At 43.1% G+C, this 21,198-nt stretch overlaps 2 protein-coding genes across 3 annotated transcripts; both read left to right on the forward strand.

Moving 5' to 3' along the window:
• On the forward strand, positions 14,339-18,008 carry LOC8082061 (lipase). Of its 2 annotated transcripts, none has more exons than XR_002453660.1 (10): positions 14,339-14,547; positions 15,549-15,628; positions 15,973-16,038; positions 16,121-16,168; positions 16,264-16,331; positions 16,678-16,750; positions 16,849-17,010; positions 17,135-17,297; positions 17,421-17,509; positions 17,585-17,726. XR_002453660.1 is itself a non-coding variant. In XM_002449884.2 (10 exons), exons 1-10 carry the CDS (start codon positions 14,430-14,432, stop codon positions 17,772-17,774), a joined length of 1,089 nt encoding a protein of 362 aa, XP_002449929.1. In that variant the 5' UTR covers positions 14,347-14,429; the 3' UTR covers positions 17,775-18,008. The 2 variants fall into 2 exon arrangements, 1 of the variants encoding a protein (XP_002449929.1); XM_002449884.2 differs by having other exon boundaries at positions 14,347-14,547; positions 17,135-17,329; positions 17,585-18,008.
• On the forward strand, positions 19,962-20,629 carry LOC8069518 (glutaredoxin-C10). The gene has a single exon (XM_002449885.2). The coding sequence runs from the start codon at positions 20,094-20,096 to the stop codon at positions 20,409-20,411; it is 318 nt and encodes a 105-aa protein (XP_002449930.1). The 5' UTR covers positions 19,962-20,093; the 3' UTR covers positions 20,412-20,629.

Below are 21,198 nucleotides of genomic sequence, written 5' to 3' on the forward strand. Positions count from 1 at the left end.
TCTGGATGCGCTCTATACGACGTGTAAGGTGCGGCTCTCTTCGGAGTGTATATACCTCTGCATCGAAGTCTGCAGCCTCAACACCCTGTCTGACGCCGCCGCGCCACCACCATGCAAGCAATATTGATGATGCCTGAATATTATTTGTTGAATCTACACAACGTGCTGCATATCTAATTGTAATAGCTAATGTCTGCGTGTAAGGCCATGCGCGCAATAAGTCTGCGGTCACCGTTAAATCATTCCTGTTGTGGTGTCGTTACGTACAGACACTGTACCATAACTATACTATATATTATCTTATCTTACGCTAGTATTAAACTGTTGACAACCAAAATCGTCCATCTTGTGAAGTCATCAAAATGTGAAATGGACTTCACCATTGTGTTCCTCTCATCGAGATGGTGATAAAACATATATGGAGCATCTGATTCAGAGTATCGATGAAGAAGTTATGTCTTTAGGAAGATGCTTGAACGTCGGAAGTTCAGGAACCTGAAAAAAACTCGTTCGGTGCCAAGGGTCATCCCCATGTCGGATGTTTCGACAGCTGTTGGAAAGTGCTGTCCGCACCTCCTAATAGCACGGTGGGGAAAGGCCTGCTCACACGTAGCTGTGAGCGACATGGGAATGAAGACCCACGGGCTCGCCGCCCTAGAACTAGTGGTACAATAATAAGTGATCTTAACTCTCTGTTTTTCATGAGCATTTACATTCCCCTTATATAGGACGTGAATTTCAACCTAGATCTATTATAAGAATGCCCTGTGACAATGCCGGAATATTCTGGCATATTCCACCACTACAGTCCACCGTCTACAGGGTCATTTGAGTAATTTTGAACTACGAGTTCCACGCAACTCTTGCATTTGATCGGAGCCTTGAACCTGCTAGGGCCCGAAGCTCCGGCTGACCCACGAACCTTCGTCGCGAAGGCGCCGAAGGTCATGCACCTCCTTCCCCTTGTCTCCAGGCTCGCCCCTGGGTGCACTCGGCGCATCCTTCGTAACACAGGATCCGAAGGATATGCCTTTCCTCCTCCGTGATCCCCGACGTCGGTCTAGCCCCTACACACATAACATGTCACACAAATCGCATTAGTGTTAGGCCTGTCCGGGACCTTCGTTCTTCTGTAACTGAAGGTCCGGGACACGGAGGTTTCCGGTGATGGCAAACTCCTGACGCAACTGGGGGGTGAAGGCATGGGCGAGCCCCCAACAGCGGCCGAGGCCAAGGCCACTGCAACATGGAGCACGGGAACGACAAGGTAGAGCACGGGTGCCACACAAGCACGATGACGAGGAACTGAGGAAGGGACGTGGGAGTGTTGGCGCCGCTGAGAACGACGACAAACAGCACCGGCGGAACTCTACCAACGTTGTGGTGATCGACTGCAGGCCGCGCATGCCGTGTGGGCGTGCTAGGGAGGAGCAGGCCCAGTGGGGCTGGGGAGGAGGAAGGATTTGGCAGAGCTCGTGGCTGGCCGTCGGTGGAGCCGAGGACGTCTCGGAGACTGCAGAAGCGAGATGAGAACTCTTGCACACGCTGTGGTGGAGATGCGTACGGTGAAGTGAATGAAATCAACCAACATGTGGAACCACAAGCTCAGGCAGCTCCTCAGTTTTTTGAAGGAAACAACAATTTCATAAATGGTGCCCCCTACCCCATCTGCCTGACCTCATAGGGGAAGAAATCCCACTGCAACAGCTAATGGAACAGGAGGACATTGAATAGCAGAATAACCTGGGTCACCTACATAACAACCCTAAAGAACACAATGACCCCCAGGTTGGTCAGATAATGGGACCAGAAGAAGAAGGATTTCCTATAATGAATATGGAAGGCATGCAACTCCCTCTGGACCCTGCAGAGAATAACCTGTTGCAACTGGCAGATGACTTTCTATAGGCACAAGATCTACAAATGCAAGAAGCTCAACCACCTGCCCATCCCCAAAAGAGAATTCAGATGCAACAAGATCAAGCACTGCCTGAAAATGGGAACAATGTCACCAGCCAACACCTGCAAGTGGGAATGGTACTGCTGCCAGAGACACAATGGGAAGCCTAGCAAAACATCATGGAAAGGAGGAAAAGGAACCACGAATCAATCCTAGTCTGGGAAAAACTCTTTGGCCAAGGTAATGCAGGAAAAAACTTTGTTAAGATACCAGAGAACTGGATCCACTTTTCCTTGACTGCATTAGCTTCTACAGATAACTTCAGCTGGGCAAAGGAATTCTTATCCTCGGGTGCAGCCTCCTTACTACAAGACCACTGTGGTAATGTGTCCCTCCTACCTCTACCTACAGCTTGTCCTCACCAAAAATCCAGCTCTTCCTTATCCATTATTGAATTACATGATGACCATATAGAGCCTAACAAGGCAGGGCATCTGGAGAGCACAATGAAGCTGAACCCCAACAAGGAAGAGTATGTGGAGAACACAATGGAGCTGAACCCACCTACACCCAGGGAGGGCTCAAAAAAGAAAAGAACAAATAAAAGGACAACACCCATAGTGGACAACCAAGTACGTAGAAGTGACAGACTTAAACAAGGCACTAATGGCTTCAAAACATCAGAGTGTTCCAATTAGAAATGCACGACTTGTAACCCACCTACTCTATCCAGTAAAGTAATAAGAAATTTGGGTACCCAATTTTGAAGTCTGGATCAGGAGGAGCTGGTAGAAGAAGAACTGCTTAAAAGGCAAGGACCCAATAACCCAGTCTCCAAGAAGAAGGCCAAAACAGGCAGAAAGAATGCAGAGGACAACGAAGAGGAGGCCAGTGATCGCAAGGAAGACTAGGCGACCTACAAGGGCCAGGATTATTTTGCTAAAAGTCAGTTCTATTATGTTAGTCCATCATCCTGAAATGTGTCCTGTTCTTAGTACTGGAGGCATGATGTCAACTGTCTCGAACAGATATCTAGAAGTCCTGCTATTCTTTTGCCTCGAAACATCGTGTGTTGTAACAGTGACCTCCCCTTATGTTTTTGGCTACATGTTGAACATGTACCTAGATTTGAACACTTACTCTAAGTTGTGGACATGAATCAAAACGATAATAGGAAGTGGAAAGTTATGACCTAGAACATAAGAGGTGTTAACTCGAAATGGAAGTGGGATTCCATCAAAAACAAAATCACAGCAGCCCAATGCGACATTGTATGTTTACAGGAAACAAAGAAAGATGACATTAACCACATCTTCTTAAAGAAGATTTGCCCCCCACAATTTGATTGCTTTGACTACTTACCATCAACCGGTGCCTCTGGAGGTATTCTTATCACTTGGAAGGGCTCCCTTTTTGCTGCAAACAGAGTCCACATTAACCAATACGCCATCACTATGGAATTCTGCTCTCTCCACAACTTCTGTAAATGGACTTTAACTTCTGTATATGCCCCATGTTCGTCAGAAGGGAGCGATGATTTCATTCAATGGTTCAAAAACATCCAAATGAACCCAGAAGCTGATTGGCTGATCCTAGGAGACTTCAATCTCATAAGAAAGCCAGAAGACAGGAATAAGCCAGGTGGTGACCTAGGAAATATGTTTAAGTTCAATGAGGCAATCAATTACTTGGGAATCAATGAAATTGTTCTGCATGGTAGGAAGTTCACTTGGTCTAACATGCAGACCTCTCCCCTTCTAGAAAAGCTGGACTGGATTTTTACCTATCCCTCATGGGCCATCTCCTACCCAGCCACCAGTGCAATTGCCTTAGACATGACACCTTCAGATCATTGCCCTTGCATTGTCAATATCTCAACAGCCATCCCCAAAAATGTGATCTTTAGATTTGAAAACTTCTGGCTTACACATCAAGAGTTTCCTAACATCTTCAGCAATGTTGGAGCGCACAGACTGACACAAACGACACTGCTAAAACCATCACTGCAAAGATGAAAAACCTCAGAAAGAGACTAAGGCTTTGGCAGGCGTCAATGACTAACCTCAAAACAGTAATAGCAAATGTAAGGCTCATCCTGCTTTTCCTAGAAACCATAAATGATCACAGGGACCTGAGCCTGGCAGAATGGAACTTCCACAGAATCCTACAAGCTCACCTACTAAATCTACTGGAAAAGCAGAAAATCTACTGGAAGCAGAGAGGGAATATCAGATGGGTACAACTAGGAGATGCAGGCACGCACTTCTTCCACGCCAATGCGACCTTAAAACATAGAAATGAACTTATCAGTCAGTTATACTCTCTAGAAGGCACAGTGCTCACTCAACACAAAGACAAAGAGGAATTACTGTGGCAAGAGTTCAAAGCAATGCTGGGTGTTTTTGAATTTTTTGGATTCACAATCAACCCATCAGAGATTATACAAGGTAACCCTAACCTGCATCACTTCAAAGAACCTTTCACTCAAGATGAGATCGACATCATCATTAAAACACTGCCTAACAATAAGTCCCCTGGACCGGATGGTTTCAACAATGAGTTCATCAAAGCATCATGGTCAGTAATACAACAAGACTTCTATAAACTATGCAGAGATTTCTATGAATGTAACTGTTGCCTGCAGAGCTTGAACAACTCCTACATAACGCTGATTCCAAAAATGGACAATCCATAATTTGTCAACGATTTCAGACCAATATCCCTACTCAACACTTCAATAAAGCTGCTGACCAAAATCCTGGCCAACAAACTGCAGCTTTTGATCAAATCCCTGGTACATAAAAACCAATACGGTTTCATAAGGTCCAGAACAATCCAAGACTGCCTCGCTTGGGCATTTGAGTACATACATCTATGTCATCAATCAAAGAAAGAGGTGGTGATCCTGAAATTGGACTTTGAAAAAGCCTTTGACAAAATGGAACATCAAGCAATGATAAAGATTATGCAAGCCCATGACTTCGGGGCAAAATGGATCTCCTAGATGCAAGCCATCTTCAATACAGGAACCTCCTCAATCTTGCTAAATGGCACTCCAGGGAAAAGATTCCAATGCAAAAGAGGGGTCAGACAAGGCGACCCCCTCTCCCCATTACTTTTTGTGCTAGCAGCAGACTTTCTACAAGTGCTAGTCAACAAAGGGAAGGACTTAAATTTGCTAAAACCTCCAGTACCACTCCAAAATGACACTGACTTCCCAATAATACAATATGCCGACGACACTGATCATAATGGAAGGAGATCCACGACAACTGGTCTTCCTTAAAACTGTCCTATAGAACTTCTCTGACTGCACTGGTCTTAAGGTAAACTACAACAAATCGATGATGGTACCAATCAACATATCTGAGCAAAGATTGGAGCTACTAGCTAAAACTTTTGGTTGCTCAAAAGGAACCCTACCCTTCACCTACCTAGGACTTCCCCTGGGAACAACCAAACCAAGAATCATCGACTTCATGCCTTTAGTGAGTAAATGTGAAAGAAGGCTAGGTGGAATTTCGGCCATGCTCAACCAGGCTGGAAGACTACAAATTAAAAATGTTGTTCTCTCTGCATTACCAACCTTTTACATGTGCACTATGGAAATCCCCAAAGCAATGATCAAGCAGATTGACACGTTTAGAAAGAATTGCCTCTGGAGAGCAAGCAATGTCAATGGGAGAACGCAACCAAAAGCAGCTTGGAAGCTAGTTTGCGGGCCAAAAGTTGAAGGAGGACTGGGCATCATCAATTTAGAAGACCAAAATCAAACCCTCCTCATGAAAAATCTTGATAAATTCTTCAACATGGCTGACATCCCCTGGGTGAATATGATATGGGAAAAACACTACAAAAACGGTAAACTCCCTAGCGAGGTTAAAAAAGGATCGTTCTGGTGGAGGGACATTTTGAAGCTACTCACAAAGTTCAAAGAATTGGCTCAGGTTCAGATAGGAGATGGCAAAACCTGTTATTTCTGGAAAGATCAGTGGGCAACACAAACAATGTTGCAAAGCTTCCCTCAGGCACACTCATTCGCGAAGAACAGGCTAATTACCGTGCATGGAGCTTTCAACCAGGAAGATACGTTCTCATTGTTCAACCTACCACTCTCTCAGCAAGCCTTCCAGCAGGTTACAAATATACAACACAAAATAGACAGCATAGAACTCAATGAGCATAAGGATATATGGACCTATTTTCACAAAAAGTTTGCTTACAAGTCGGCCATAGCTTACAAATGATAAGAGGACACAATAACGCAGACCCAATTTTCAGATGGATTTGGAAATCTTACTGTCAATCGAAACACAGAGTCTTTGCGTGGCTGTTGGTACAAGACAGACTAAGTACTAGGAATATTCTGAGGAGAAAAGGAATAACCTTGGAATCATACAACTGTGAATTCTGTCATGTAGCACATGGAGAAACAACACAACATCTTTTTGGGAATGCCCCTTTGCTCAACAATGTTGGGGCATACTAAACTTGCAAACTGTTCAAGCAGGTGACACATCACAAAACTTTCAGGCAATCAAAGATCATCTTAACAGTCGTTTCTTCATGATACCTCTGATACTAATGTGCTGGACAATCTGGAAAGTAAGGAATGAACTCATCTTCAACAACAATCAAATTGGGTTACAAGAGGCCAAGCACTTATTCTTGAAGGAAGCAAAACTAGTCTCCCTAAGGGTGAAAACAAGCCTCTCTACAGAATATGATCAATGGATTCAAAGCCTAGCATAGATCATTGCCTTAGCTTCATTTTTTTGTTTCTTTCTTTGTTTCTTAATCCTTTTACCTCTTTTTTGTAACTTTGCTGCTTACAGCTTAATTAATAAAATTCCTGCAGGGACCAAGGCCCCTCTAGTTCCCTAAAAAAAGCAGATAAGGAAGAGAGAGAAAAGAAAAACAGTAAAATAATTAAGGGAAAATGAGAGGAAAAATAAATAGAAAAAGTGAGGGTATTTTAGGCATTTTACTGTTTTTAATACTTAGGAAAAGCTATTTTATCAAATTCATATCCAAAAAGGCTTCAGCTCCATAAGTGAAGCTATTTTATTATGCGGAGAGAAAAAAAACATGCCTCCATAGTGAAGCAAAAGTTGTAAAACAAACACATGAAACTAACTTCGCCCCTGGTCTCTGCCACCAATCCGAGTGCTTCATCACGGAGGGCAACCAGGATGTCACAACTATGAGCCTATGAATTTTTTTAACTATGAGCTTGTGACCGAAGGAACTGTAGGAAGAGTTGTGCTGCCGTGGGAGCGAGTGAACCAGCTACTTGTACCTATTGAGCGGCTGTGCATTCTAGTAGATTGACATATAGCCTTTAGCGACACGATATATGTGATAAAGTTATGGAATCAAGTAAATATTAAAAAAATGAATTTTTAGTTAGACTTTATGTCTTCTATATCATTAATTAGATTTGTAAATTACAAGCTAAACTACGTGCATTGTCATAGGCTTATTAAAAATTTATGACCCCATGCAACGTATGAGCATATGTCTACTAGTGATTTAAAAAAATCAAACATGATGGAGGACTAATTGATAATGGATTGGTTTTCTAAAATCTAGAGGTCATTTTATAAAACGTGCAACACGTGTCCAATCGCGGTCGAGCGAAGGGCCAAGGCCCACGAACAGAACTGGGTTTTGAATAGACGTGTGGGCCAATATACATATGTCCCCTTCTCCGCCGCTATGCTTCTGGAGACTTGTGACAAATGCTAGCCCATGCATTTCCTCCAACCAGTAATTGTTAGAATGTCGAGCTTCAGCATTGCATGTTTTTTTAAATATTAGCCCCCACACAATATCCTCCTTTCAGCTTTAGTACCATGATACTCGGGAAAGATGGGCCTCAAATGAGCTTCCTCGCTATAAAAGAAACAGAACGTAGATCTAAAACTTTAAGATTTGGTGGTTGTCCAATAGCTTATATGGGAACAACTAAATCTAATTTGTGTATCCTCTAACTGCAACTTCAATAAATTGTGAAGCATATGGATCAACTCAGTTACTTTGACTAGCTCGCCTTCTAGCTTGAGGCTCTCAAGTTGCATTGGTAGCAACAAATCCTCACCACCCAAACAGCTATCTAACTCATGACCCTTCACCCAAACAGCGATTGGAGTTGCTTGTCACTAGGAATAGCGACAAGAACTTCTTGATGTATTTGTTGTGTACACCAGCCACACCAAGCTTACATAGTTGAGTAAGCTCTTGAAGCTCTTTGAGAGTGGTCTGCTTCTGCTTCATTCAACATTAACAACTCCTAGTGTGCAGGCCTTCAATTTCCTTATTCCTCTAAGAGCTTAGCACACCACCAAACATAAGTGTAAAGAAGCAGATTGTATGTTGAATACATCTCTCCTGTTCAAATCGTCGTCTAGAGCATGTGGCTTCCATGGATGAAGATATAATATGAGTAAGTTTGAAAGTCAGATTGGTTTATTCTAATCCGGACAAAAAATTCTTGTTTGAACGCATATATATTTTTTAGGGGTTGCTACAATATTTTTAAAATCTTTGACTCGTGATCCTATTACTAAGTTTAGTTTTCCTTAACGACTAGCAAAGGTTAAGCTTGAAGAGTCATGGTAGTTAACAGCCGTTATAAACCGTTAATATAACATGTAGAAGGGCATGAAAATAATCAACAACAAAGAATTAAAGGTTTAAACTAACAAGTTCTAAGAGTTTTGATGATTCTATATTTTGATGTAAAGTTTGTCTTTATCCAACTTCTAACAAAAAAATATACAAGTTATTTTTTGGTGTAACTATTTCAGGCCTCTTAACATTACCATATGTGTTAATCGATTTCTATAGGTGGACCCTGAGAATGTCATCTATTTATAGAGATTTTCAGGGACAGACACTTTAAGATATTCACACCTCTGTTAATAATGATTAGCAGATGGGGGTCGATGTCCACCGCTAAAAACGATTAACAGAGGCAAGCTTTTCTTTAGAGGTTGTCTGACCATTTATAGAGACTAGGCTTTTATTAGTTAGAGGCTTTTATTAGTTAGAGAGGTTTTTTAAAAAAATCCTTTTATAATATAGATGTAATTAAACTAATCAAATCAAAATAGACTTTACAAAGTTACACGAAACCTCTCTCTCCTATATTTCTTATATTCAACAAAAATCGGTGGATCGAAAACTTGTGTGATGGTCATTTTGACACAACAGAAACCTATCTCTCCTATATTCTTATATTCAAGGGATCGGATCGGATCGGATGGAGCACAATCACGATCACAATAGCTTAAGTCAACGTTGCTCACTGGAAACAAAACTAGCACTGTACGCTATGATAATTCCAGTATCAATTATCGAGGGCAAGCATGTGCACGATCGAGTTGTCGTCAGGACAGCCACTAACATGTGTTGCCGCCCCTATCTACACGCATACAAATTTCAGTAATGTTGTTTCTGACGTGCGTTCATGGCTATAAATAGCGCATCCCCTCGCTCTATCCCAGTACGAGAGCATCATCTATCCAGCAGCTGACAACACCAAATTCGTTGATCAATGGCGGCTTCCGCCACCGTCGTGCTGAAGACGGCGGTGATGCCTGCCGCCTGCATGCATGGTGCTGGTCCTGCTGTCGGCCATGGGTCCGCCGGCGGCGATGGCCGGCTTGCGCGACGATTGCCGCGCGTTCTGTGATCCTAGGTGCGCTAGGTACACTAGTGATCTGTGCGGCAGCATCATCGAGTGTTACCCTTTGCTTCATCCTCTCAGCTTGACGTGCACCGAGCGGTTCTATGGAGTGTGTGCGACCACATGCGTGACCATCTGCACCGCAAACACCCTGACTCCGTCCGGCAGCCCGGTGCCGCCGGGGCCTCCGCCGCCGCCGCCACCACCACCACCCCAATGCAGGCAATAGGGATGCCTCTGGGTTATGTACGGCGTTACCAGTTCTCCGTTTCGCAAATGATTATATGTCTCTACTAGGTAAATGCTTATGCTTTGCAACCGAAAAAAATAATGATATTATGAAATAGCTATGATGATGTGTTGTACTTAGTTCCATAAAAAATGATGTGTTGTACTGTTATCCAGAAAATGATATTTCGAGGGAAGCACCGATTGCCTAAGAAAGACCAGTTTGCAGTAACACAATGACGTAGTAGTTCAATTTCTAATATGTAAAACAACAGAAAGACCTCCATGTAACTCCGCTTGCTATGTTATTCATAAAAATATATAAAAAAAACTTCTTGTCCACGTTACGTTTAAGGTGGTCTTGTAGTCCTTTAGGAATTATAAAGTTCTCCTAGGATTTCTTTTGTAATCCCCAATAGCTAGATCATAAACTCATTTCATGTTATTTGGTCATCCTCTGCAAAGTCCTTTGCCGATTTTGCGAGACTTAGAGCATGTAGGACCAAAACATTTGGCCCTAAAGTCAAAACTACATAATAATAATTGTGATAGTGTGAGCTACAACTGAAAGTGCAATTTTTTTTTAAAAAAGGAGGAGAATTCCTCTACTTTTTAGAAAGCAAAAGTACAGAGTAACAACCCGGGGATACCAGTTCAAAGAAAACAACATCAAATAAGAACTAAAACCATCCAGCGTCTATTACAAGGTTAAATCTCCACTACATCGGAAGCGGCTACGCTTGGCTTGAAGTCCTTGAGCCACCTGGTGACCGTCTCTTTCATCTTGCTGACTTGATTCTGATCCTTCTCTTTAAGCTTGATGCTCCACTTCTGCAGCAATGACAATGCAATGTACATAACATCAGTTAGAGCCTGGGGAAACTTCTTGTTAATAGCCATCTTTGTTTCTGGACGTCTACAGAGCCCAAGCAAAGCTTGAAAATATAAAGATGATCAATCTAATCGGAAAGGGCCCCTTCCTCCTAAACCAGGTGCTGCAAAAATCCTCCCAAGATCTAAAATAAAAATCAAGATGAAAGATCTCTTTTAACATTTCCCCTGAAAGTGCAGTTTTAGATGATCCACACAAATCTGTCTCTGCCAGTTGATGACCTCGACGTACGGCGCAGCCTTCGCCTTCTCCACCCCTTGAGCAGTGGCGGAGGACAAAAAGAAAGCAAGGTATGGCACAATAGAATCATATGAGCTCCCTGCTTTGATTAATTGCATAACTATTAAGAGATGACATGTGAACCAGCTAGAATAATGAAGAGTATGACAGATTTGAGGTAGGGCGGCTGCCACACCTAGCCCTACCGAGAGCTCCGCCACTGCCCTTGAGCCCAGGCCTTTGGCGCTTCTCCACCCCTGGGTCTAACCGTGCTAAGTAAGCAAGGCATCACGAGTGGGAGGCAATGTCACAATCTCCATTACCAACTGTCGAACTCTAGCTGACTGGCATGGCACGGTGGTGGCATGTCGGTGGTGTGGGTGTGGGGCCATTCCAAGGTTGAAAACCTTGCTCTGCCACTGTGCATCGTGGCAACGATTCCTTAAGCATCGGGAGTTAGTTTCTAGATGAAAATGAAACAAAAATATTCCAAATCGACCATTTTTGTTTTCTATATTATGATATTATTTTCTATATTACGGTACCGTTTTTTGAATTTTGCTAAACATAAAAATTTATCAATTCAATTGGTTTGACAACCATTTTCAACTATTTTTGTATACTTTAATTGCTAAAATAAAAAAATATCCCAAAGTTTGTTTTGTATATTGTAATCCCGTCAACCGTTTTCATCCTGTTGCTTGCACACAATCTACATACAGCATATCTTGAAACAAGTATCTAGAAGCTCTACGCATGTGACGAGATTTTTTTTTTTTTTTTTTTTGAGAATCACGCATGTGGACGAGATGCCGTGACAAGCCATGGGCGTTCGATCCCTTTGTTTGTGGGCCGTTTGCTATTTCCTTCCTTCGCACTTGAAAAAAAAGATTAGTGGGCCGCCAATTGTTCGGTACTATGGGATGAGAATATTGTCTAGGTCGGGCCAGACATTCCATTCTTGGGATTCATAAGCAAGATCAAGGAAACCATCCATTCATCAGTTCAATCCCTCAATCTCTCCTTCAAATCCAAAAGAAAAAAAGTTCGATCCCTCAATGTGTCCCCTTTAGGGAAAAAGAAATAAAACAATAATGCATCATATGTTACCGACTCTCTTGGTCCTAAAAAGATATTATTATATATTTAAGTTGAGTCAAACTTAAAATATTATGAAAATATATCATATAATTAATCTAATGATAATTATTCAGTATCATATATTAGTGCTTTTAGTGTACATTTTATTTAAAGTTAAAATTGTTTGAATTATCTTGAACGGAACGAGTACAAACAGGAAAAAAAATCTTTTTAAAAAACAATAAAGAAGTTCATTTTCCTCCTCGAAGAAGGTACAGACATATGGCATTATTAGGCTTTTACAAAAAAGAGTATAAGATGAATCTTAGCAGCACTCTTAAACATGCCTTTATTTAAACTAAATTTTGAGGGCCTAAGTAAAAATCATAGCTCCAACAAAAGTCTCTACTCAAAACCCCAAAGTAGGCAGGCCCTCAAATCCCATCTCCATCAGCCGCATCCCCATGGGCGTTGACCCCCGCCTTCATTTAACGGTTGGCTAGTTTTTGTCTAGCACGAGCTCCATTTTCTCCCTCCACGTGGCAACCTCCTGTGACACCCCTCTCATGAGGCCTCTCAGCTCCTCTTCCAAAAGCTTGCCCTTCTTTGGACTAGGCCCTTCACCAGCAGGGCAATGGCTCCTCTTTTCTTCGACAAATAGCTTCGTGCGGTTTACCTCCTATCCCTTCTTCTGTGTGATTCCCCTCCCCATTCTTTCTCCCATGGCATCCATTGCACTACAATTTAATTTCTAGAATGAGATAAAAGAATTTTTATCATAATGCATGATTATAGCAATGTCTTTAGCTTTTTATCAGCCGAGGCCCTAATTTCTCTTGCAAGCATTTCTGAGTGTTCGTGAAGTCATCAACGATAGTGATTTGGATGTTGTGCGGTGACATGGAAGCTAGGGCTTCCAGCTAGCATGGAGCGATTAGCCTGGTCTAATTAGACCGAGCATCAGCGACGGAGGGAAGGAGAGGCTGAGAGGAGCTTGGCACCCCCAAACCTTCCCATACCTCCCATAACACCTCTTCTGAAATTAGATACTTATAATTATCTAATTAGCTAGTTAATTATACTATTGCACTATGATTTTTCTTTTGTTCTTCCTCCATATTAATCTCCAATATGGCAATATTACCTTATATGAATAAAATTAGGTTTTCTTGATATTTTCTCCATCTCTTTTATTTTTATTATTGCCTACCAAACATTAGTTTGTCCCCATACCACACCCTCTAACTAGCTAGTTAATTGAAGATTAGTGATTTGCTAGTTAATTCGTCCTTTTTAACCTGTTTAAACGTCATTTTGCCTGTTCAAGTGAGTTCCAAATAATAATGGCTAGATGATAAGTGACCGATTGTTTGCCATTCAACATTGACGGATTAGGGCTAATTAAGTTTGGCCCACTTAACTACTTCTTTTTTAATATTGTGATTCTTTCTTATGGCCAATAGAATTAGATAGATCGTGTTAAGGTTAGAGGTCTTATACAGACTAATTAATTAGTTCCTTTCAGGTTATTTTTCCAACTTTTAAACTTTTTTTTATCATAGCACAAACGTTTATTTTGTTGTTACATATACCTTAACTACATAGTATGTATTTTGATACAGATAATGATTCCTGGTTTAAATGTCCTCCTATGTTTAAATCCTAGCTCCGCCCCTTGCCTATCATGACATGGTAACCCGATCTGTAGCGCTAAATTGAGCGCAGACTAGTTAAGGTATATCCAGGAAGGCCATTAGCCGTCTAGAAGTACTTTGCTTGCACTTTGAAACGAAAAAAGTTTTTTTAAAAAAAAAAATCCTAGTTTGGTCAAACGAAGCGCACACACGGTGCCAGATTTATCTAGAACGCCAAACCCCTTCACCGTTGGCGAAGACGAACGCCACTGCCGGCCCGGTCGCCCTGCCTTCGCCCGTGCGGATGACATGTGGGGCCTGCCGCCGCAGTGCCGTTGACGGCAAGCCTTCCCGTCCCGTCCCGTGCCGTCCTCCTCCTCCTCCCTCCGGCCGCCAGGTCGTTTTCGACGTGCGCCCTCCACCTCTTTATCTATTACCGTGGCAGACACCGACACTGACCCTGCTCACCCTTTCTCTCTCCGATCGTCCTTCCCCCTCACATATCTCGCTAACCCGAGGGGCAAACTGCAAAACGCTAAGCGGAAATGCTAATAATCCGTTAACCCCTCTCGCGGGACACGTGGCTGTACGTGGTTGGGTGTTAGCCGACGCGGTAACCCAACCGCGGGGAGCCGTCCGTCGCTGTCAACCGTTCCGTAACTTGACGGAACGGCCCTCGGAAGAAATTTCCGCGTGGGTTGCCCCCTCGCCGCCGTCTTCTTCTTCCTTCCTTCTTCTTTACCACCAGTCTCCTCCGGTGGAGGCGAGCCACAGAGAGAGACGGCGATGGCATGGCTGGGGCGGACGGTGAAGCTTCTGCTGCTGCTGGTGGTCGCGGTGCTTGTGGCCTCCGCTTCTTCCCCCACCGCTGCGGCGGTGGCGGCGGGGCAGGAGGAGGAAAGAGGTGAGTTCGATCAGCTTTGCCCCCACCCCCACCCCCGTTTCGACTGCCGCTGGCTCGCCCGCTCCTTCCGAGGAAAAGAGGTTCCGGACGGCCCGTCGTTGCTCAGGGCGGCGAGTAGCTACTACTAGGGGCCGGGAACCCGATTGGTTGTTGCGGCTGTGCCGGCGCACAGACCCCGCGCGAGGAGCTCAGACCAGAGTGCGTAGCATACGGGGTGTAGTTAGTGTCAAATTGGTCTAGATTAGATGAGGAATTGAGGGCGGCTGACGCTGGGAAGGGAAGCAGCGTAGCTTGCTTCGAATGCGCCGACTGCTGCTGCACCTGCCGATTTCCTCCCGGATTCGGCTTTTTTTTTTCTTTTCGTGTGGGGAGGATTTGGATTGGGGAAAGGTTCTGAGGATTTGCAATTACAGTGCTCGGCAACCTTTTTCTTTCAAGGAGAAGGTCTCTGCTTCTGTTTAAAGCAAATGTTTACAAATCGTCACTGCTGAGGATATACCAGCTAAAGAAGAAAAAGTTCAGCAACCAGAAGACTATATCCTATTACAGATTTCACCCACTTCAGGCAACAGAATATCACTTCCACATATAGCCTTGATCCAAGACAGCAAAGCCTCACTCAGTGGCTTTCTTCATTCGTCCCTACTCCTCCCATTTAAGTAGATGCATCCACTTCTGTGTAATTGAGATAACGCTTTCCACAACTCCATGCTCATTGTGGCCTGCAAGTGATTTTTCAGCATAGCAATGCTGTAATAACGTGGAAAGGCAATTCTTGTCCACGTGCTTGGGGGTACCAGTGCTGTATATTTTTGGAAAACAGAGTCATGGGTTATCCTTGTTTGCTTCTCAGATTGGTAATGCCATTGGGTTGGATGTAGTCACATTACCCAACTCTAGTTTCTGAGTGTCACGAGGATTTATTTTACTGTTATGGTGCGTTTGTGTACTCTGCCAGTGAATCAGGTTTTAACTCCTCACACCTTTCTTTGCCAATGCAGTGATCAGGCTGAAGCAAAGTGATGATGGTTATTCCTACAATCATACGCTTGCTCATATTCTTGTCGAATACGCATCTGCAGTAAGTTCCTCATGCACAATGTGCTGCTACTTATTCTGTTGACAGCAACTTCATCATAACTCTGCCCAAACTTCCTATTGTCCGTGCCTAGCTAGACAATTTCTGTTCTGGAACCTGTCTTTCACACCCTTTCCTTTTTAAGGAAAAAAAAACTCTTTGCCACACCTTTTCATTCCTTCCCCTTTTCTATGCAGCATTTTCAGTCACTAATAGATATCCTGTCCGTGGTTATTGCATCTCTGAATGGATCTTTGATAAGGAATGAATATAATGATTCCCATGTTTCTATCTCCAGAATACATTTTTTTCCTTTTTCAGACTTGGTTTACATAAATGTGCTTCAGGTGTACACTTCTGACTTAACATCACTTCTCTTATGGACCTGTCCAAGGTGCAAAGGCCACACAAAGGTCTGTGCTTCCTATGTTTGTGAAAGTTGTTCTACATGTTCCTTGGAGTTTAATAGTCTGTTTTTTTGCATTATTGATGCAGGGTTTTGAGGTGATAGAGATCATAGTAGATGTGGAGAACTGCTTACAGGTTAACTATCTTTAAGTATTTCGGCAATGCTCTTTTGCTTGCACTCAGTGTTCCATGAAAACTTATGTTCGGTTGTTTGTTAAAACATTGTGCAGGCATTTGTTGGAGTTGCGCCTGACCCTCGATCAATAATCATTGCATTTAGAGGCACTCAACAGCACAGGTACAGAAAATGCTCCATTATAAGTCGAGATTTGTAACGTATGGGCATTTGCTCTGAGAACATCAACCTTTTATCCTAGTTATTTAGGGGCTGTTTGGTTGCCACCCTCGCCTAGGGAACAAGGCTAGGCAGCTGAATCCAACCCCAGGCATTCAAAATCGAACGCCTGGCATTGATGCCTGGCCTAGGCACGTTTCCCAGGGTGGGAACCAAACAGGACCTTAGCTATGTGTTTCAGTTTTCAACTTATAAAATTGTAATCTTTTAATCAAATATCATAAGCTATTTATAAGCTTTCAATCTTCACTTCTCATTGATTTGATGTCTTGGAATTTAACTTGCACAGTATCTCAAATTGGATCGAAGATCTTTTCTGGAAGCAGCTTGATGTGACATACCCTGGCATGCCGGATGCTATGGTAACTCAAGTCAACTAGTCAAGTTGTTGATGTTTAGAGTTCTCATTGAATTAGCAATAACTTGTGTTTGCTTGCTGCTTGTCTGTCTCATGTTCTAGGTCCATCATGGGTTTTATACTGCATATTATAATACAACTATGCGGTATGAGATCCTGAAGTCTATTAAATGGGCAAGAAAAACATATGGAGATCTACCCATAAATGTTGTGGGACATTCCATGGGAGGGGCTTTAGCTTCGTTTTGTGCCCTTGATCTATCTGTAAGTGTTTTTAATGTACTTGGTTTATTGCATCAAATTTCAATATATGCTCTACTGCCATTCGATTTATTGTTAATATATCAGATGGTTGGCTTCAATGATATCTTTGCCTTTTCTTTTACAGGTTAAATTTGGACCAAAGGCGGTTGAGCTCATGACTTTCGGACAGCCCCGGATAGGCAATCCTGCTTTTGCTGTATACTTTGGTGAACAAGTCCCAAGAACAATCCGTGTGACCCATCAGAATGATATTGTGCCGCATTTACCACCGTATTATTATTACCTAGGTGAATGGACATACCACCACTTTGCTAGAGAGGTGTGTATCTGATAGTCAAAAAGAGTTTACAGAGATGCATACTTCTCTAGGTTACCGTTAATCCATTTCTTATGCATTTATTTATCTTCAGGTTTGGCTTCATGAGAGCATAGATGGAAATGTAGTTACTAGAAATGAGACGGTATGTGATGATTCTGGTGAGGACCCAACCTGTAGCAGGTATGTATATGCCTATCTATTTTGGATATTTATTTTCTTGCATGTGTTGCTTATTGTTTGCCGTTGCTTCAAAAGGTCGGTCTATGGGATGAGCGTAGCAGATCATCTTGAGTACTACGGTGTCACACTACATGCTGATTCAAGGGGAACCTGTCAATTTGTGATTGGTGCAGCCAACTCAGTTTACAGCTACGTTCGTGAAGTTGATGGATCCATCATCTTGTCAAGATATCCAGAAGAACCACAAGCTCTAGAATCTATGTGACTTTGTCTGCCACGAAATACACCCCTGTACAGTATTTTTATTTTCATTTTGTGTACAGCTCATGAAATACTGAGCGCTCCCGGAGCTCTCCAGAGGATAAGGAGAGGCTCACCTTTTAAATGTGCCCCCTTTGCTCAAGTGAGAATTGTACATGTAAGCTCCATAAGATTGTCCGCACAATTCAATTCGTATATATAAATAATACCATATAAGTAATGCAAGTCTTAGATGGTACTCCTTGTTTGGTCATTCCCTTATGGTGTTGCTACCTGAGATATTTGAAGATTTTTTTTCACAACATTGCTCCTCACATTTACCTTCATTTCAGGTATGCATTTGTTTTTGCAGATCAAAGAATGCAGCCCTTCATTGATGTATGTATGTGTGTGTGAAATGTAACAGGGTTTAATTGGATGATTTGATGGTACTCCTTATTTGGTATTTACTCACTACCTGACAATTTGTGTATTTTCTCTCAGCTTATGAAGTGAGAATTGTATATGTAATCTATACCATTGTGTGCGCTTATGTGATGGATATATTTGGTGGCACCCCTTTGTTTGGCTACATGTTATAAAACTATATAACATGGGATTCTTTGTAAGATATTTCCAGAATTTTCCCCTCTCCATTGCACCTCACCTTTACCTTTGATGCTTTTGTGGATCAGTGCACGTAGCCCTTTGCAAACACGAGGAGCCAAGAAACTGATCAGGCTCAGGAAGGAATCTCAAGATGCGAAGTTCACATAATCAGCACTGCCAGGTAGATCTTGGGGATAAGGATACATGTCTATCCACATTCTCCATTGTCATCTTCTTGTCCTGGGGGGTTTGCATCATACATGAGAAGATCAGAAGAACCGTCGCAGCATATCAACGGCGACTGTTCCATAGCATCATTTACACAGCACGTCGCTGCTGATATGCAATGCAAGGCTGTACAGCACTGTGGTGGCAAGGCAATTGCCTGCATATCTGATAAAGATTATGCTGTGGTGAAAAAGCTTCAGATAACAAAATATAGCAAGTTGAGCAGAATTATCAGACAATTGTCTTGACTAATGATTTACTCACCAAGTATGGTGTAACTATTCTAAGGAATGACACAGCAAATGGGGCAGATTCTGCTACTGCGATAAGGTAAGAAGAGAGAGAGTGTGTGTGTGACTTTGTGTGAGGGACTGAATGAGACCGTAGTAGGTTCTCTGTCTGAAGATGCTATTCTGAACCTGAAGATCAGGATTCAGGAGGTTGATCCCTCCAATACAAAGTGCCTGCTCTTAGCCAGAGGAATCAGATCCTGCTGTCATATTGTCTTGTGACGAAGCGATGCCGTGTTGTTGTCGGCACCTTCGCATTCTGTGTGGATTTATGTATTTACAGTCGGAATCAAAGGCCTGAAATCTCTGCAGGGACAACACTCAGACTTCCACAGAACCGAGGAGCACTTAACAGTTACTACTGGATAGAGGAAATAGCATGCATTGCACCAGAGATTTTTCAGTTACTACAAGTTTCAGAATTCAGACTACGAGCAACAGTAGAAGAAACTTAACTGCTTTTCAGCTTGTCAACCATATAATACTAGTACTGCTGTGAAAAAAAAACATATATCACTAATATCTTTAACGTGAGTACTTGGTCAGTTTGTAAAAATACAAGTGTAATTGTTAATATTCTTCGAAGATTGATTTTGCTTATAAACTATGACCGAAGAAAATCCCCATATATCTATACTGCTCTGTCCTCATGAGTCATGACTTTTGAAAAGATCCTTATGGTTTTTTTTTCAGATTTCTTGATATAGTATTACAAATTTGGTATGTTGTCGACTCGTGAGTCATGACCAGATCGATTCCAATGTTCCCAGGGCCCCCTCATGCTTGAACACAGACATGGATTCTTATCCATCCAAAACTATCCGGTCTCTAATAACCAACAATCGATCATGAGAATCATTTTTCAGTTATTATATATAGAGAAGAACCAAATCTAGCTATGTCCCATTTGCACATATTATAATATACAACATGTTCAGCAAATGCTATCAGTTAGCTGTCAATTAAGAATAGAATCTTCTGTCTTGTATCTATAACATCCAATGCAAGTAGAAGTAGGTACTGTACTACGTACCAACAATCCAACAACACCTTTTTGCAGGCTATAAAAGGCAAGCCGTCCCACGGCCAGTAGAGCAAGAAACCACATCTATCACCATCGAAATCATCTCACAGAACCTAAGGAGAGAGGGGGGGGGGGACTAGAAGCCTCTAGAACCTTCCGGTCCGGACAAGCAAAAACAAGGAGCAGAGCGAGGATGGCAATGGAGCACGTGGCGAGGCTGGCGTCGGAGCGCGCGGTGGTGGTGTTCACGGCGAGCAACTGCAGCATGGGCGACGTCGTGACGTCGCTGCTGAGCAGCCTGGGCGTGAACGCGGCGGTGCACGACCTGGACAGGGACCCCCGGGGCATGGAGATGCAGCGGGAGCTGGCCAGGAGGCTCGGCGCCGGCGCCACCGTGCCGGCGGTGTTCGTGGGCGGCGACCTCGTCGGCGGGACCAGCAGGGTCATGGCGCTGCACCTCTCCGGCGAGCTCGTGCCCATGCTCAGGAACGCCGGCGCGCTCTGGTTGTAGGAATTCAGAGCCCGCGTCCATGCAATGCAAGCATGGCTGGTGACCTTTTTCCATCAGGTGTGTGTGTACGTACGTGTGAATAAAAACGACGGTAAGAACAGGGGGAAAAAATGGGAAACGATCGATGTATAGTAGAAGAGTGTGTGACGGATGCCAGGTTTTTTGTGTCCTGTGCTCGGAATGGAATAAATAAAAATGTTGCCTCTTTTCACTCGAAACTACTCCCACTTTTTCTGTGTCCTATATGTTTTCAAGGAGGATTTGTTCAGGGCTCTTGTGCCAATCTCCACAGGCAACACAAAGCAGGTTGGAGTGATCTTGAGGGATCTTTGAGCTTACGGAGGGTGGTGATCATGGGCACGTCTCAACGAGGATGTATGTGACTGGCATGGCAAACCACTGAACCTCGAGAGAGAGAAAAAAAATCTTGTACCTGTTAAACTTTAGTATCTCTAACCAAACACTCTCTTATTGACATGGCTATTCACCATTCGGTCCATCTAGGGTGCCAAAGGGTTCGTCGCGGAGCTAGTGCAGTAGTGCTGGTACACCATCAAGGTGAGAACCCAGCAGTTGAAGCCGATGCAGAGGAAAGAGATGGGGATGGGAGCATCAGGGGAGGGGGGTGAAGGAGACGAGATTGTTGGCAGTAACTTTTTCAGACCCACTATAACCCAAGTGAAAAATTGTTATTTTTGGGGGAAAAAATGACAAACACCTAGGTAATTAATGTCGGTGGAGGGAGAAATAGTTGTGCTAGCAGCAGTGGTATAGAAAGAACCAAAAA

The sequence above is a fragment of the Sorghum bicolor genome, chromosome 5, assembly GCF_000003195.3.
Source record: "Sorghum bicolor cultivar BTx623 chromosome 5, Sorghum_bicolor_NCBIv3, whole genome shotgun sequence".
Lineage (NCBI taxonomy): Eukaryota > Viridiplantae > Streptophyta > Magnoliopsida > Poales > Poaceae > Sorghum > Sorghum bicolor.

Coding starts and splice junctions, on each gene's coding strand:
- LOC8069518 (XM_002449885.2), top strand. CDS start 20,094: ATGGCAATGGAGCACGTGGCGAGGCTGGCGTCGGAGCGCGCGGTGGTG.
- LOC8082061 (XM_002449884.2), top strand. CDS start 14,430: ATGGCATGGCTGGGGCGGACGGTGAAGCTTCTGCTGCTGCTGGTGGTC. Junction 14,548..15,548: donor GGGGCAGGAGGAGGAAAGAG/GTGAGTTCGATC, acceptor TTGCCAATGCAG/TGATCAGGCTGAAGCAAAGT. Junction 17,011..17,134: donor TTTGTGCCCTTGATCTATCT/GTAAGTGTTTTT, acceptor TTTCTTTTACAG/GTTAAATTTGGACCAAAGGC.